The 17440-nt window shown below is 43.3% G+C and overlaps 3 protein-coding genes across 3 annotated transcripts; 1 reads left to right on the forward strand and 2 right to left on the reverse strand.

The window, feature by feature from the left end:
- Positions 1-3596: 3596 nt before the first annotated feature.
- Positions 3597-10595, reverse strand: znf653 (zinc finger protein 653; the record flags this gene model as incomplete). Its single annotated transcript, XM_084037182.1, has 10 exons — positions 3597-6455; positions 6574-6673; positions 6759-6873; positions 6951-7068; positions 7143-7227; positions 8240-8411; positions 8522-9009; positions 9102-9419; positions 10108-10148; positions 10300-10595. 10 exons carry the CDS (start codon positions 10593-10595, stop codon positions 6278-6280), a joined length of 1911 nt encoding a protein of 636 aa, XP_083893308.1. The 3' UTR covers positions 3597-6277.
- An 85-nt stretch (positions 10596-10680) lies between these two features.
- swsap1 (SWIM-type zinc finger 7 associated protein 1) lies at positions 10681-12233 on the forward strand. Its single transcript, XM_084036998.1, has 2 exons — positions 10681-11205; positions 11673-12233. Exons 1-2 carry the CDS (start codon positions 10936-10938, stop codon positions 12219-12221), a joined length of 819 nt encoding a protein of 272 aa, XP_083893124.1. The 5' UTR covers positions 10681-10935; the 3' UTR covers positions 12222-12233.
- Positions 12234-12269: 36 nt separating this feature from the next.
- On the reverse strand, positions 12270-17126 carry epor (erythropoietin receptor). The gene is made up of 8 exons (XM_084036992.1): positions 16844-17126; positions 16600-16735; positions 16257-16423; positions 15624-15775; positions 15342-15498; positions 15104-15191; positions 14891-14978; positions 12270-14770 (listed from the first exon to the last, which is right to left on the reverse strand). The coding sequence occupies exons 1-8, from the start codon at positions 16944-16946 to the stop codon at positions 14060-14062; spliced, it is 1602 nt and encodes a 533-aa protein (XP_083893118.1). The 5' UTR covers positions 16947-17126; the 3' UTR covers positions 12270-14059.
- Between the last annotated feature and the right edge of the window lie 314 nt (positions 17127-17440).

The raw sequence follows: 17440 nt of genomic DNA on the forward strand, positions 1-17440 counted from the left end.
TGTAAAGATAAGAAACGGTGGTCTGGTGTATTCTTTGCAAACACATTTTAAGTAAACTGAAGAATAACAGGTAACAGTCGAGAAGGATCTGAGAAAGAGCATTGACCCAGGTGTTGTCATTAATTATCTCAGTCAAACTCCTCACATCCTTTGTGCATTGGCCTGAGCACTTGAGTGAAATGATGAAAGCATTGTTGATCTCATAAAATCTCTCTTGCGACTTTTTTTTTTACATCCTGTAGCCTAGTATAGGATGTGTGTGTTGTAAAAAAAAAAATAGTCGTAAAAAGCCATAGTATCGTAGGCCATACACAGTCTGAGTATAGTAGGTCTAAAATTAGCATTAAATCCCATTGTCAATTTTGAAGTATAATTGACTATTGCTAAATTTAGCATGAATAGTAAAATTTTTTAAAGTCATACTATAGCATGTCGAAATTTCACAAAAAATTAGGCAAAATTCTCAAAATGTTAAAAATCATTAAAAAGTAATAAAAAGCCATTGTGTCGTATGTCAAACAGTCTGAGCATAGTTTGTCTAAATTTAGCATGGAAATCTATCGTCTAATTTTTTTTTTTATTGAATGTTGTAAAAAAAAAATAAAGCAATAAAAAGCCATAGTATCGTAGGTCATACACAGTCTGAGTATAGTATGTCTAAAATTAGCATTAAATCCCATTGTCAATTTTGAAGTATAATTGACTATGGGACCTGTAGTATAGCAGGTCGTTTTTTTTAGTTGAATGTTGAAAAAAACAATTTAAAAGTCATAAAAATCCATCGTCTTTTATGTCAATTTTTTTTATGTTAAATTCATAGTCTAACTTTTCAAAGAATAAAAAGTCTGCTGTAGCATGTCGTTTTTTTATTGAATGTTGTAAAAAGAAATTGAGTCATAAAAAGCCATTGTATCGTATGTCAATGTCTGAGTATAGTATGTCTAAACTTAGCATGAAATCAATAGTCACATTTTTTTGAAAAATTAATACTATAGCATGTTGAAATTTCACAAAAAATGTCAATCGGCAAAATTCACACAGTTGTTAAAATCATTAAAAAGTAATAAAAAGCCGTTGTGTCGTATGTCAAACAGTCATAGTTTGTCTAAATTTAGCATGGAAATCTATTGTCTAATTTGTTTAATCAAATGTTGTAAAAAAAATTAAAGCAATAAAAAAGCCATAGTATCTTAGGCCATACACAGTCTGAGTATAGTAAGTCCAAAATTTGCATTAAAACCCATAGTCAATTTTGTTTCGAAAAAGTCATAGTATAGCATGTCTTTTTTTAACTGAATGTTGAAAAAAAACAATTTAAAAGTCATAAAAATCCATTGTGTTTTAGTCAAAGTCTGAGCATATTATGTCCAAAACTGTCATAAAAAGCAATAGTCAACTTTTTTAAAAAAAGTCATACTATAGCATGTTGACAAAATTCATAGAATGTTATACAAAATATCAAAAAGTCATCAAAAAACAGCAGATAGTATGTCAAACTAAGTCTATTTACAGTGTGTCCAAAGCACCCATAAAAAGCCATAGTCCAAATTTTCAGCCGAAAAAAGTCATACTATAGCATGTTGTTTTTTCATTTAATGTTGTAAAAAAATTAAGTCATAAAAAGCCATTGTATCATATGTAAAACAATGTCTGAGTATAGTATGTCTAAATTTAGCATGAAAATCAATAGTCAAATTTTTCAAAAAAAAAGTCATACTATTGCATGTCGGGTTTTTTTTCATTGAATGTTGTAAAAAAAAAATAGTCATAAAAAGCCATAGTATCATAGGCCATACACAGTCTGAGTATAGTAAGTCCAAAATTTGCATTAAAACCCATAGTCAATTTTGTTTCGAAAAAGTCATAGTATACATAGCATGTCTTTTTTTAACTGAATGTTGAAAAAAAATTAATTTAAGTCATAAAAATCCATTGTGTTTTAGTCAAAGTCTGAGCATATTATGTCCAAAATTGTCATAAAAAGCCATAGTCAACTTTAAAAAAAAAAAAAAGTCATACTATAGCATGTCGACAAAATTCATAGAATGTTATACAAAATATCAAAAAGTCAGATAGTATGTCAAACTAGGTCTATTTACAGTGTCCAAAGCACCCATAAAAAGCCATAGTCCAATTTTTCAGCCGAAAAAAAATCATACTATAGCATGTTTTTTTTTTTTTCATTTAATGTTGTAAAAAAATTAAGTCATAAAAAGCCATTGTATCATATGTCAAACAATGTCTGAGTATAGTATGTCTAAATTTAGCATGAAAATCAATAGTCAAATTAAAAAAAAAAAAGTCATACTATTGCATGTCGGGTTTTTTTTCATTGAATGTTGTAAAAAAAAAATAAAGTCATAAAAAGCCATCGTATTATATGTCAAACAATGTCTGAGTATAGTATGTCTAAAATTAGCATTAAAATCCATAGTCAATTTTGTTTCGAAAAAGTCATAGTATAGCATGTTGTTTTTTATTGAATGTTGAAAAGTCATAAAAATCCATCGTATTTTATGTCAAACTAAGTCTGAGCATATTATGTCCAAAACTGTCATAAAATGCCATAGTCAACTTTTCAAAAAAAGTCATACTATAGCATGTCAACAAAATTCATAGAATGTTGTACAAAATATCAAAAAGTCATCAAAAACCAGCAGATAGTATGTCAAACTAAGTCTATTTACAGTATGTCCAAAGCACTAATTTTTCAGGTGAAAAATGTCATACTATAGCATGTCGAACTTTCCCAAAAAATGTCGGTCAACAAAATGTATAGAATGTTGTAAATAACAATTAAAAGGTCAATAAAAGCCATGGTATTTATGTTAGACAAAGTCTGAGTATAATAACTAGGCTCCTAGGCCATGACAAATGAGAGAGATACGATACGACAACGATGGTAAGAAATTAAAAGCATTTATTGGATCAGAGCAACAAAGCAGAAACACCACAATAGACAAACAGCCTGCGGCTGCTGGCTGTGTGTACAGGTGAGAGAGAGAGAGAGAGAGAGAGAGAGCACAATGCTGAAGGTCTTTTATCCTGCAGGAGAGCTCTGTGCCCAGGTTCTCTCAATGTGGGGGTCTGCCACGCACGCCTACAATCACCTGGAAACATTGAGGACAAGAGGCTCACCACACCAGTCAACAAGATAGTCAGGCAGGGTCTCACATGTTAAAATTTCACATACAAGTAATAGAATGATGTAAGAAACGATCCAAAAAGTCACAAGAAGCCATTGTATCGCATGTCAAACAAAGTCTGAGTATAGTATGTGAAAATCAATAGTCAAATTTTTCAAAGAAAAAGTCATAGTATAACATGTTTTCTTTTAATTGAATGTTGGAAAAAATAATTAAAGTAATAAAAAAAGCCATAGTATTGTAGGTCAAACAAAGTCTGAGTATAGTATCTCTTAATTTAGCATGAAAATCTATCATCTAAATTTTCAAAAAAAGTCATACTATAGCATGTCGGTCGTTTTTCTTTTACTAAATGAATGTTGTAAAAAAAATGTAATAAGCCATTGTACCATATGTCAAACAACATCTGAGTATAGTATGTCTAAAATTAGCATGAAAATCCAGTCACATTTAAAAAAAAAAAAAAAAGTCATACTCATGTTCGTCACTCACCTCACTGGCGTGTTGGAGGTGTGTGCAGGTTTGTAACAGAAGGCTCCCGTCCTGTGTACATGCAAAGTCAAACATATTACTCCAGTCAAATGCTTCCAGTGGAAGACAGAATAAACATTCTGGCTGTACCTTTGGTGTCTGGATGTGGTCTGGATGCTGGGTTTGTCCATTCCTGAGGATGAGGTTGGTCTTTTCTTGTTATTTTTTCCTTTTCTTCTTGCTTTTTATTATTTATGGCATTCTTGAACACGTTGCTGTATAATGTAATGTTTAGTGTACTTGTAATGAAACTGCCAGTTTAAATTTAATTGCAATGCTGTGCCTGAACTAGTAAATGTAACAGTATTTTTATTTAATTATCTACGTTATTCTGTTATCTTACTATTTTTATTTTGTATTATTATTATTTTTTGTTTGAATGCCCAGCATGTTAATGCCCACATTTTTTAGTGATAAGAAAAGGTTGGGAATGGGCCTTCATGAAGTAAATGAATAAATACGTCCTCACATATTCAAATTATTTCTCAAGATTTTAAACCAATAAACATTTCTGTACTCAAATCCAAAATGTAACCAATCATGACTTCTTTCTTCCCCACTGCTGGACCTTACGTCAACATCAAGTCCAACATTGGGCCGACTGAAAGAGTCCAGCATCTGTTCTTTTGTGACTAAGCGCCGTGACGCTTGTGCTTTTCGGGCCTTTTCTCACCATTTTACGCCCACACTGTCAAAAAAACGCAAACACACACCCTTGGGCAAGTTAGGCAACGGGCGAGAGCACGCTGCATTTTATTCACCATTCGTGTCAAACAAACGCCTTTCAGAACAAAAAGATGCAGTGCAAACACGTCACGCACACGCATACACACACATACTTTAGTGATTCATCAGTTAACGGAACCGACAGGAGAGAGAAAAAGTGCATTGGCTTTGAAACTGAAGGACCGACAGAAGACGAGGGGTGAATTTTCCTGAGAAACTGTCACATAAAACTCACAGGGGTTCTGTGGGAGCCTGTGAGTCAGGACGCTGGGACGCTGGACACCCACATGCAGACGCTCTGAATGACTGAAAGTAAGGAACCACCAGTTGTGTCAGTATGAGTGGCGGACTGGACACACAACGCTGACGGCCTCCAGCCATCATTTCAAGTATTTAACACATGTAGCTCATATTTACCCACCACACGGCATCTTCAATAATCCTTCTGCAATCATATTTAAATCATACTTCATCTTTAATGGACCAGTGTTTTGCAATGTTTTAACCAATTAAATCACTGCAGAACACTTTTCATGGCCTACAAAAAGGTTTCCTTTAATGGAAAATATAACTCTAATTAATTGACCGTTTGCCAAGTCGCCCAATGAAACAACGAGACGTTGATTTCAGACGGAAGTGTTTTACTTCCAGACAACCGTCGACTTTGCCGGCTGAGATGATAGCGTTTTTTTTATCAGCTCTAGCGAGCTAATTAAGCTACATGTTTTGGTTGAAGACGATGTCGCCGGTTGATGTTTCAAACTGACTCGTTTTGAAGCTAGAAAGCAGTAAAGGTTCATATGAACTTGATGGCTTCCTGATAGATCCTGTCAGTGTGCCAACAGTAATTTCAGAAAACACGTTTAGCTTTAGTGGCTGGAATGTAAACTTAGTAATGATGAAGTACCATCCTGGACTGGCTCCCACATAGTGGGGAAACACAACGCAGTGAATGTGTTACTTGTGAACAGGGCTTTCTGTTATAAATGTAACCTGTAACACAGTTAAATAATGTAGTATGAGATACAGCTGCCATTGAAGTAACTACGAGTTAATGGTGCACGCTAGTTAGCAAACCATGCTAACATTTGCAACCGATAAAGCTTTATTCGTTTCCTTACACTTTTGTTCTGGTGGAGGGAAGGAGGGAGGGAAAGTAGGAAACAAGGATGGAGGGAAGGAAGGACAGAGGGAAGAAAGGATGGAGGGAAGGAAGGAAGGAAGCAAGGAAAGGAAGGAGGGAGGGACGGACGGACGGAAGGAGGGAAGGAAAGATAGAGGGAGGGAAGGAAGCATGGGTGAAGGGAAGGAAGGAGGGAATGAAGGACGGAGGGATGGAATGAAGGAAGGAAGAAAGCAAGGAGGGAGGGAAGGAAGGAAGCAAGGAGGGAGGGAAAGGAGGAAGGAAGGAAGAAAAAGAAAGAAAGAAAGAAAGAAAGAAAGAAAGAAAGAAAGAAAGAAAAACTTTATTATTATTCTCTCTTACCATGCACACTGCTTCACTGTGTGGAGAAATCACTAACCCAACACTAACCCAACCTGCTGTGCCTTTAAGGTTGCTAAGCTACGAGTGGTTTGGATCAGGGGTTTAGCAAACGGTCAATTGAACATCATGAACAAACAGATTAAGCTCTTTTTGCTCACCGTACCTAATCTGTCCACATCCCATGTTTGGGCCCTGCAGTCTGAAACGGCTCGTGTCCTGCACGGTCGGACCGGCCCACTTTAGCCACCGCTTGTGTGTTCTCAGGTGACGTTCACGTCATCCTGGACACGAGAGGCCGGACAAACACGGCAGAGGACAGTCTCTTCACTGGGAGTCCTCCTCCGGCGTCCGAGGGGCGAGCCTGCACGCGTTCAGCTCCCAGAACCCCTCAGCTGGCCTGCTTGTCCGGGTGGCTCTTCAGCTTGTGGAACTTCACGCTGTCCAGCTTCTCGAACCTCTTCTCGCAGAACTCGCAGGTGAAGTTGTAGTGGGCCTCCGAGGTGTGCTTCTTCATGTGCCAGTTCAGGGACGCTCGCTGGCGACACTGGTAGCCACAGATCTCACATCTGACACAAGACAAGAGGGAGGGAGAAAGGGAGGAGTGATGGTCATGTAGGGGATTACAAATAAAATCCTATTCATCAGGTCAATCTGTAGATAGAAAACTCAGCTTTGGTCACTTACTGGAGCGGCGTTTCCCCTGTGTGGGTCCGCCTGTGGACCTCCAGGTGATTCTTGCGCTTAAACGATTTCCCACAAGTCTCACAGATGAAATCTCTGACCCCTGTGCAAAATAGATAATTACATAATCGGTCACATTTGGAGGTCTGCGTGGTTGAGATTCTGACTCTGTGTCTCGGCGGCCTCACCTGAGTGGATGATCATGTGACGGTGCAGGTGGTTTGACAGGTAGAACTTCTTCCCACAGCCTGGATGCGGGCAAACCTTGGTCCTCCCTTTCCTGTGAACTAGGTTGACGTGATTCTATGGAGGGAAGGAAGTGAACGGTGTTATTTTAAATCGGCAGCTGAACAAACCTGTACGAAGAAAAAAGCTTTTACCTGGTAGCTGCTAATAGCTACGTAGACTTGACTGCAGCCCTCGTACGGACAGTGGAACATCTTGAGCATCCCGTCCGCCTCGATGACGGGGCCTCGCCGGTTCCTCTTTGACCGGACGCTGCAAAAACCAGACACACTTAGTTCCCAGCAACACTCCTGGACTTCACCATGTACAGCATGTGGGCCGCAGACCTGCTCAGACCGCGCTGCAGCTCTCGGTCACTACTCAGCTCCAAAGTGTCATCGGCGGGCTGCAGCAGCTGTTTGTCGCTCAAACCTGCAGAGAGAAGGGGAGTTAAAGCCGTACGTTCTGGGAGGACCGATTCTTTCTGAGAGCACCGGACAATTCTGCAGTTCCCTGTGAGGCGGTTCTTAGGAGGAACCAAAGACCCGGAGGAGGACCAACCAGTCAAAAAAAGCCTGTGGGACCGACCCTGTAGGACTGACCCTGTAGGACTGACCCTGTAGGACTGACCCTGTTGACCTGTTCAGGAGGTCTGGCGGAGGTCAGGGTGGTGCTGCTCGTGAATGTATTATTATGGTAGTTTTGGTCGTAATCTTAGTGGTGGAAAGGTAAAGGTATAATAATAATAATAATAATAATAATAATAATAATAATAATAATAAAAAATTGTGATTATTATTATAATAGACAAACACACATAAATCAACATCCCCTTGTTCACTCATTCCCTGAATAATGTTAATAACTGGTCCGTCGTCTTTTTGTCTTGCAATTCATAAAAATAAAATGAAAATGTAAAAAAAACTTTTCCTTCATGTCATTCTAGTCCAGCCTGTATGAGAGTTTCAGGTCATTTGTGACCTTTACATGCACCGGTGACCGGTGAGGAAGTGGTGGCCTGTGGTTTAAATAAATGACTTACAGTGCCCCTTATAGTCAGACTGCATGTGTGTGTGATAGTGACACCTAGTGGTGATGCTGCAGATGGCAACCAACTGAACACCACTTTCAACCTACAAGAGAACCGGTGGCCTTCAGGTGACCGAAACATGCAAGACCAAATCTGATAAACTGCAGGAAGTGTGTGTAAAAACTACAATTCCCTGTATTATGTTTTTTTTATTGAATTTTTAACAATCAAATATGATTAATAGGCTTAGCTTACACCCCTTAAAATCAAGAAGGACTTGTGACCCCCTGTGAAGCTTTGGTGATCCCTAGCGGGGTCAGGACCCCCATGCTGAGAACCAGTGCCCTGATTAACCCCCTAGCTACATCCATATTCAAAGATAGTATCTGCCCCCCCGTTCTGAATGTAGCACACCTGTCATGGAGTCTTCTTCCTCTGCGGTTCGGAGCTTCGACTCAGAGACCTGGTTGTAGGTGACGCCCCCGATGACGGTGCAGGTGACTTCCTCCACGTTTCCGCCGCCCATGTTGAGCTGGATGCCCTCTGATGCCAGGGCCTCATAGCTGGGGCCGGTGATGATGATTAACTAGGGATGGGGAGGGAAACGACTTACAATAGCCTTTGAGAAGAGAGATTCTTGATGTGGACCACATATTTCTACCTTTACACGTGTCTGCAAGGAACTCATTCACCTACCTGTGAGCCTTCCAAAGTGGTCCTCTGGTCAGGGATCTCACAGCTGGACACCACCGTCTGCAGGGTCTGCGGGTCAAACAGCTCGCTCTGCTCCTGAACCTGCATGGTCGGCTGAGCTCCCAGTCCGACTGAGCCGCTCAGGCCCTGCGACAGCACCGAGTCCTCGTCCATCTTCCCCAGTTTGTCAGCAAAAGATGCCGTCACGGTAACACACTCGTATCCATGCGGTAGAGTCCTGATGTCTTCTTCGCTGCTTCGCCTCAGATCCTCAGCCTCGTCCTCCTCGGAGTGGATGGAGTGAAATGCTCCCGCCGGTGAGCCTTGCTGTCGCTCCATGACCATCTCCATCTCCCAGAGGGGCTGTCCTGCCAGCGGCACGCCCTTGGAGGAAGCCTCTATACTGGGCTGGTGGTCTAGAGTTGCAGCCTGTTCTGCAGGGCTCATGGTTGTGTGTTGTACCGCAGAGACATACGCATCTTCTCCCACATCTGCAGAAAGGCAGGAAAAAAGTATCATGGTATCAACAATGAAATGTGGAAAACCCCAAAATGAGTCAAAGAATTAAAATGTCACTCTCTACCTTTGAACTGTTTGTGAGCCTCCTTTCTTCTCCTCCTGCCGACGACACCTTTAGCCGCGGGCACGTCCGTTATCGCTGCACTCCCTTCATCGCTCTCTCCGTCCAATCCCTCCTCGTGTTCAGAGTCGCTCACCTCCCTCGGTGGCGAGAACAGGTATTGCACAAATGAGTGGTTGGCGTCACATTGCCAGATGGCAGCGGTGGAGAAGTGGGGCTGGGCCTGCAGGGCTGTGAGCTGGGGCTCGTGAGGGCAGGAGCGGGAGTGCTCCTGGTACCAGCACACCAGGCTCTGGAGGCTGGACACGCGCTCCTTCCTGCCTGGGAAAGGACAAAAGTCAGCCCAGAAGAGCGGATGATGGATGAAAACACTGCGATACCAAGCCATACTTTAGAGGTATGTCATTCAAAGTCAAATTTGGGAGATAATCAATTCAGAATTTTGACAAAAGATACCAAGTAATAGTATTGTCATCAGTTAACTTAATCAAATAACATTGATCATTTGTATCCAAAAGTGGTGAAAATGCAGCTTATTGTCACATAAAAAAAGCAGAAAAACTGTAACAGTGACCCTGTGTCTAAATGACCTAAAGCTTCATAGTGATATATCTGCAATCAGCTAATATTGGCCAACATATCAGTCTAGCTCTACATATTATATTATATGTTGTTGTTAATAAGTCATCAATTTGCCTTACTATCTCCTGATTTTGATCATTGTGGTTATTTTTTTTATTTTGTCATTCCTCAGATTTTACCCTCTTCATCGGTTATGTGTTGTTTAATGCTGCAAGAACTCCTGAAGCAGGATCAGTCGGTCATTTGGGGAAATCTTGTCTACACAGGCTGACTTTCTCTGTCTGTCTGAAGACTACAGGTGTGGTGAACTGAACTGGTTTCATGTGTTTAATTTCAGGCTGATAAGTTGAAATATAAAACAACCTGGTTATTTCAAACTGATTCCCTATCACACACTATGTGATTCATCTAAAATGCCCCCACTCACCTGGTTTCTGTTTCACTGAGACTTCTGGAGATATCGCCTTCCTGCAATCCAGAATAAAAGCACACTACTCAGGAAAGCACATAATACTGGCACAGAGGGACTAAGCCTCTAAGTGACATCACAGCAGACCAGTTTGATTAGCTAACGTTAGCTTGTATATAATACACCAGGCGTGGATTTGACTGGGCTTACCCGCCGTATTTCTGCTGGTGTTGTTCTCCGTAGGTGGTGTTGAGCAGGATGAGATACTCTGCCAGTCCGGCATCACTCAGGCTGGTCCTCCGGCGGAGCTCGCTCCACAGCTTGTGCGACTCTCCCAGGTACACCCTCCTCACGTCGTACTTCTTTCGGGATTCAAGGCGCCTCTGTGCTCGGTCGGAGTCCGTGAGCCTGGGTCGTCCTCTGCAGCGCCTCAGAACTCCCTTCTCTTGGCTCCTGGCTCTGTCAGCGTCCAGGGGAACTTCCAACTCCGCCAGGCTGTGCGCCATCTTGACAGCTGATGTTGTGATCACCCGGCGTCCCGGAAGTTGTCGGACTTAACAGGAAGCACTCACGTGGGCCTTTTCCGAACACACCGCGGGAGCGTAAAAGTTGTAGTGCCACAGTTAATAACCACATATTTACACGTCTGTTAAAATACTAAATATAATAAGAGAAATAGCAACCGTGTCCACCGAGAACCGCGGCGGAACCACACAGCGAACAAGGCGTTGTTTCCGCACGGACCACTACGGCACGAAAACCAGTATGCGACATGTAAACAGACGCGGGAAACCTCAGCGTTCACCTCATTACTAAACGAAATAAGGACGAGGACAGCGTGTCGCCATGACAGACATTTTAACGCTCGTGTTTCGGACCTTTAGGTCACCAACGGGCGGAAGGACGGAGCTCACCGTCGCTCCTCCGTCGCCGACAACCGGCAGCGCGCTGCTGGTCGGAGACGCCGGCATCAGGCGCTCCGTGCTGCTGCTGGCGGCCGTGACCGCCGCCTCGGAGACGGGCGTGAGAGTGGTGTTCTTCGCCCAAACACAAATCCAGAGCCTCCCGCCGTGTCTGCATAGGTGTACCCCCAGTCTGAGCCCCGACAGCCTGAAGGTACAGATGCCTCTCCTGTCAAACCGCGAACTCTGTGGGTTTTTCCTTAGAAGTTAGCTAACATTAACATAAATATGCTAAAAACTGACCCTTAAATGGCCCTTAAACATACTGGTATGAATTTAAAGTTTATTGCGTCACAGATAAGATCATAAATCATAAGGTCTCCCTGCAAATAATAATAAAATATTGTATGTTTTCTATCCCCTTTTTTTATATATTAATATTTTAATATTGACAATTATCACAATGAAGGCAATTCACCACGATCAACTTAGTGTTTTCTTTATAAACAATACATAAAAAATAAATAAAGACATCCCATTGGGCTCTAAGATATTGTGATGGACATTTTTCACTCTTCTTTGTTATTTCATAGACTAGACAATGACGTTTCTGATACTGCGAGCTCGATTGATTCAGCTTCTGCCTGCCAGTAAATTTCTTCTTTCTTTTTTTTCTCACAGAAAATCACGTTTTCCTATCCCAGGACGCTGGAGGAGCTGCTGCAGCAGGTGGCTGGCCTTCACGAGTCCACCGACACGCCTCCCTCGCTGGTCATCGTTGACAGACTGGAGGGCTACCTGCTCGCTCCCGGAGGCGACAGCAGCCTTCACCCAGGAGAGCAGTCCCGGGCTGCACACCTGTCTGCGCTGCTGTGCGACACTGCCGCCTTCCTCACACAACTCCTGCAGCGACGCTGCCCGAGCTCAGCCCCCTGCCACATCCTCGCCTCTTTCCAGTCAGAAGGGGACACCAGAGGAGCCGGCGGGGAGGCGTCGGCCACGGATCCCGTCCTTGATGTTCTCCATCGCTATTTCCAGGTTCGCTGTACTCTGGACCGAGACGGGAGCTATGAAGCGGCGGCGGTGGGACTGCAGGAGGTGTGGCACGTTTACCTCTCTGGGACCGACATCACCGAGGCTACCAAAGACTGTGAGGGCCGACCAGCTGTAGCCCAAGAGTGGCAGCTGTTGGTTTCCCTCGATGGTTTGATGGAGTTTAAATTGGTTTGAAAAGACTTGAACTGAAACTTTCATTCAGAGAAAACAGGAACACGATGGTTGGATTTACAACATTTAATGAGTTTAAATTTTAAACGACATGAAGACAATCTGACACAGTGAAAACGTTTACACAGACATTGGGGGAAAAGGATTGTTAGAAACTGAATAGTGGTTTCCAGCATTCGACTGAGGATCAGCTGTACATCCAAATAAACGTATGTTTTGTAAAGGATATTTTACGCCTTTTGTTTGTGGCCCCTCAGTTTCATCTTGCAACCCTTCAAGGGGTCCCAGCCCTCAGGTTGAGAACCACTGATTCATGACATCGGAGTGATTAACGTGTGAGACGTTGGACCGAAGTGGCTGATATCACAGTTAGAAATATATAGAAAATACACTTATCAATACAAAACATAAATCTAAGTAAACATCTAATAGGATAACTTTCTCTTAAAATATATGTTGCAGAATAGGAGAAAAAATATAAAAAAATAAATGTATATTGGTGTTTTGTTTTATAATCTTTGATAAATCTTTATTTGTTGTGGAAAACATGCAACAGGTTGTGAGAGACAGCTGGCTGGTTTGTGTCACACTTCCCTTTAACTTTGGTTGTCAAAAATAAAAGTCGGTGTATAAATATGTTTTTAGATACTTTTAGAGGAGCTACAATTTCAGTTGCAAGACATTTTCTCCAAGCCACAAAAGCAAGCATGAACATGCAAATGAGTCCGTTCAAAGTCAAATTTGCAATGACTTGTGAATGTTTGGAAGACAAATGTTGAGGTCAAGAAATAGTGTACCTGCTCTGTCCAGTAGATGGCAGCAGCGACTCAACATAAATTAAACATGACAAAAAGACGCTAACAACTACAGTTACATGCCAATGATTATTGCCTACAGTAGTACTAATTATACTTTGAAAATACAAAAATATTATTTACAAATACAGTGAGGTTCTTCCGATTTGGAAATGACAACATAATGGCTGTGGAGTTCAAGCGTAAGCTGTGTGATTTAAAGTAAGAAGGGCATTTGAAAGTGTTGAGCTCACAATATTCCAGATTTTTCTGTCAATGAATCCTTTAACCAACAGAGTTTGTATGTTTCTCGATACTTTCTGCCTCCCTGACCACTCAACCATCTTTCTGAAGATCTAAATCTTTAAAATAAAGACAAATGTAAAAGTTTCAGGACTGGAAAATATGAATACTGATGGTAAGTCAACATTTTGAGAGTGTTATTTACAGTCAAATCAGCCCAAACTAACACTGAGCGAGACATTTTACAGTTGGTGCTCTGTAATTTAATTTCCAGCCTAGCTCTGCTAATATGTTATAGTTAGAAAATACATAGAAATGGGAAAGAATGATGATGAGATGGTAAGCTTTATCTGGCTTTAGATACATGTTTGATTGACAACACAAAAAATATGGAATATCAGCAGCCCGACACTTAAAAACCCATTCAAGGTAGAAGAGGGAAGAGCAGTCTTCCATGTCTCTATACTGCATTTGACCTCAACAGCCATTCTGCCATTTAAGCTTTAAAAGTACACTTAACTGCAACATGAATATCACTATGGAAACACTCCACAAACCTGAATTGTGAAAAGAAAGTCCGCTCTGATCTGCATGCAGACCTTTGCACTGAATATCAGTTTTCAGTGTGGATGAAGTAGAAATGGTGTTTACATCCAGATGACTCTTCCTCCCGAGTCCTTTAGCTCACACTGGGCTATCAGCCTGTTCCCGAATCCTCTGTCCGCCTTTCTTAACAGTTGATGAGAGGCGTTGTACCTTTCACTGAGCCCGCTTCAAGGCTCAGTCTTCTCGTAGCCGTTCAGGTCAGCCGTCATGGAAGGGGTGCTGCCTCGGCAGGAAGGGTCTCCTGTAAGCGGGGATCTCGTTCCTGTACTCGTTGGCGTAGATGACCACCTTCCCGGCGTCGTCCGCTCTGCTCATGGGGCTGTAATCCATAGAAACGCCGGAGTCTGCCACCGCCATGTAGGTGTACCCGGGGCCTTTGGGCATCCAGGCGTGATGGTTTGGGAACTCAAAGCTGGACTGCGACGAAAGGCGACCCGACCCGTAGCTCTGCTGCACAGACCCCAGGTCGGAGTGGGATTCGGACGACGGCGTCTTCCTGGAGGCAAAAAGCACCTCGAGGGGCAACGCCTCCTCAAGGGCATCTTCGAAGTGTTCTTCTTCGCTTTGGGTGTTGGCATTGAGGGTGACGTAGGCATCCTGGGACTCCAGCAGAGAGGAGTGTGAGCAGGGAACGGGGTTCTGGTGGAGCGCCCTCAACCGGTCGATCAGCCAGTGGTCGGGCGGCGTGGCTCTCCATCGCTCTGTCAGAGCCGAATCGCCCCTTTCCAGCTGGTCTTTCACACCGTTCGTGTCCTCCTTCCTGTCTGAGGTCAAAGGTCTGGAGGCCTTGGGGGGCAGCGGGGGACAAAGGCTGAGCTCTGACAGGACTTCCAGAGGAGAGGGACATTCTTCTGAGTAGAAGAAATCCGGGGTCAAACATATGCCTCCGTTGGTCTGCCCTAACCACAGCTGCACAAAAACACAACACAAAGGAGGATGAAAACACCACGCCGTTGAGGTAATACGACAAACAATCTAATAAACATTATGCCTCACAGAGCCGCTAGCGTGGCTTCAGGTTTGTCTCACCTTAAAGTCGCCGCCATAAACAGTGAACAGGTCTTGGAACTTGCTGTCAGGGGTTGGAATCGTCGGCCAGATCTTCTTTATAACAAAGCTGAAAAGAGTACAGACGGCGAAAATATAATTCTACATTAGTAGTTTTTTCCATTCATCAGTACTGTAAGATTCTGACAGAAGGCAACCGATTTAGTTGGAGGCGACGCGTTGCTGGTGTCTGACCTTCGATAGGACAGGAGCACGGAGAGAGACAGCACGATGAGGATGAACGAGATGAGGAGGGTCAGGGACACGATGAGAAGGTTGAGCTCTGGAGGCGGAAAAACAGTGAAACGGAAAGTCATGGCATTGGGAACAAACGTGGATTGGATCTTTGCATGTGGGATTACATATTTAGAGAGATGCCCTATCCTGCTGGATAGATGTGCCACGTTTTCATGCCGCATACGTGAATAAATACCTGCAGGCGGTGTTTCCATAAACAACGGGTAACTCCAGTCGCTCCAATAGCCGTTGTAGCTGATCCCGTCCAGCTTGACGCGGACCTGCACCTTGTACTCCGTGCTCGGCTGCAGGCCTCTCAGGATCAACTCTGAGCCGGCTCGTACCACCTCCACCTGCAAAGCAGTCCTCAACTCATCAACAAAGGTCCACGTGTTCCCCCGAAGCTGCTGCTCGGAGCTACTCAACCCCTCACATGTCAGCGAGGTCACGCAGGGCATTACAGTCACGGTCGTCATACCTGCCGTACGTGGCTGTCCGCCGGGGTGTAGCCGACCTCGTACATCATGCTGTCGTCCATGTACTTGAGAGGAGGAGGCACCCAGCTGACGTTCAGCTGGCCCTGGTGGCCCGTCCTGCTCACCGTCACGCCAGCCGGAGGGTCCAGAAGAACTGCCGAGGAGAAAGACAGGAGACGGGATATTGAACAGGGGGCAACCTTTACTTTCACTTCATGAAGGTGAAAAATACTTGTTCTCGTGTGTTGTTCAACTGTTGAATGCGTGTCCAATATTGACTCTCCTTTTAGCTCCGTCTTTGGTCTGCACCACCAAATATTTGTGTCTTTAGCTGCTAAATTCTTCACTATGTGAAACAAGCTAGTGGCTAACTTTATCTGTCTACTGATGTGGTGCTGGGCGGCTGGTGTACACTGGGTTTTAGAGCTTCTTCTCTCACAGTACCTACTGTCTTATGTACACCATCAACAAGCAGAGGTAGACTTATGATCAATTATTAATATGACACAAAAAAAAGAATATTGGGATATCGGAAATTCTACAGGCCATGAAAATGACCATAATCCCTAAGTCTCACACAAACATTTCAAGCGCACTCCTCTGACTGCTGTTTATTTAAGTGAAGCTGTACTCACAGACGAGCTCGATGAGGAGGCTGCGGTTGTGGATCAGTTTCTCCCCTCGGTGGACTCCTATGTCCATTTGGACAAACATCTGGGTCTTGTTCAGGTGGCAGATGAACAGCCTCTTCCCACCCACGCGAGGGAAGGCAATGAGTGGACACCTGCTGCTGTTTTCATTCCTGCTCGGGGAAAGAGAAAGACAGAGAGGACTTAGCACTACGTGTAATATACCTTTTATGATCACACTTGTTTAGTCCAGATACAGTATCTCTGTCTCCCATTGGTCACAATCGAAAAAGTGAAATAAAAGAACTATAACATTTGAGAACACCAGTATGGCCCAAATGGGACTTACTGGTAGGTGTATGTGAAAGAGTACTGATCCAGAGAGCCGGCCTTCTCCTCATCTTCCTCCCAGAAGCACGTGAAGGACTTCCTGCCTTCAACGAAGCACTTGGGGTTTTCTGGTTCCTCTTTCAGCAGCAAAGACACTGTGGAGGTGAAGTGAGAGAAGCTTGTGACTGATCATAGACAGGACATCCAATCATATCTATTAGAAAATGGTCTATTTTAACAATAAAAAAAAAATGTTACCTTACCTTTTTTTTCGAAATCTAGTGCGCCCTGGACGATGGAAGCTTTCCGCGCGGCGCAGAATATCACGAAGAGCGCCAACAAGCGGCTCAGGTGATGGCATATCATCCTTTTAGTCTCGTCTATGAACAGAAAGACCTCGGCCTTCTGTTGTCCGACGGCATAACGAGAAAACAACCTGCCACTAACGCGTCTGCTGCAGCTCTTCCAGGGGGGGAGGCTTGTTTTCTTCTTTAGATGCCATGGATAGCGCAGCGCGGTTTTACGCGCCTGCTTCTGAGCGATAAGGTGTGCTGAGCCGAGCTGTTTACTTTCTCCAAAAAAGTATGAAGGAGAGGTGGGGCGAGTGCACTTGTTGCTTTCCTGTTGATGGGCGGGAATTACGCGCTCATTGATGATTACGGGTCGAGAGAGCGCGCCTTGGGTGTGCGTAAAAGCGCACAGACCTCGGTAGATGTATAGACGTGCATAGACAGAAATAAACAATAATAATAATAATAATAATAATAATAATAATAATAATAAAAGGAATATTTTTTAGTGTGAGCTGAAAGAGGTGAGGAGGTGGAGCCGAGTGAATCCCTGCGCGTGCCCAAGTAACG

This window comes from Eutrigla gurnardus, assembly GCF_963514095.1.
Source record: "Eutrigla gurnardus genome assembly, chromosome: 20".
NCBI classification, from domain to species: Eukaryota; Metazoa; Chordata; class Actinopteri; order Perciformes; family Triglidae; genus Eutrigla; species Eutrigla gurnardus.

What these genes read in the sequence shown, in the direction of transcription:
- swsap1 (XM_084036998.1), top strand. Translation starts at nt 10,936, where the DNA reads ATGACAGACATTTTAACGCTCGTGTTTCGGACCTTTAGGTCACCAACG. An exon ending in TGAGCCCCGACAGCCTGAAG is followed by an intron (nt 11,206 to 11,672) that starts GTACAGATGCCT and finishes TTTTTCTCACAG; the next exon opens with AAAATCACGTTTTCCTATCC.
- epor (XM_084036992.1), bottom strand. Translation starts at nt 16,946, where the DNA reads ATGATATGCCATCACCTGAGCCGCTTGTTGGCGCTCTTCGTGATATTC. An exon ending in CCTCCTCATCGAGCTCGTCT is followed by an intron (nt 15,776 to 16,256) that starts GTGAGTACAGCT and finishes TCTCCTCGGCAG; the next exon opens with TTCTTCTGGACCCTCCGGCT. An exon ending in TTTATGGCGGCGACTTTAAG is followed by an intron (nt 14,771 to 14,890) that starts GTGAGACAAACC and finishes GTTTTTGTGCAG; the next exon opens with CTGTGGTTAGGGCAGACCAA.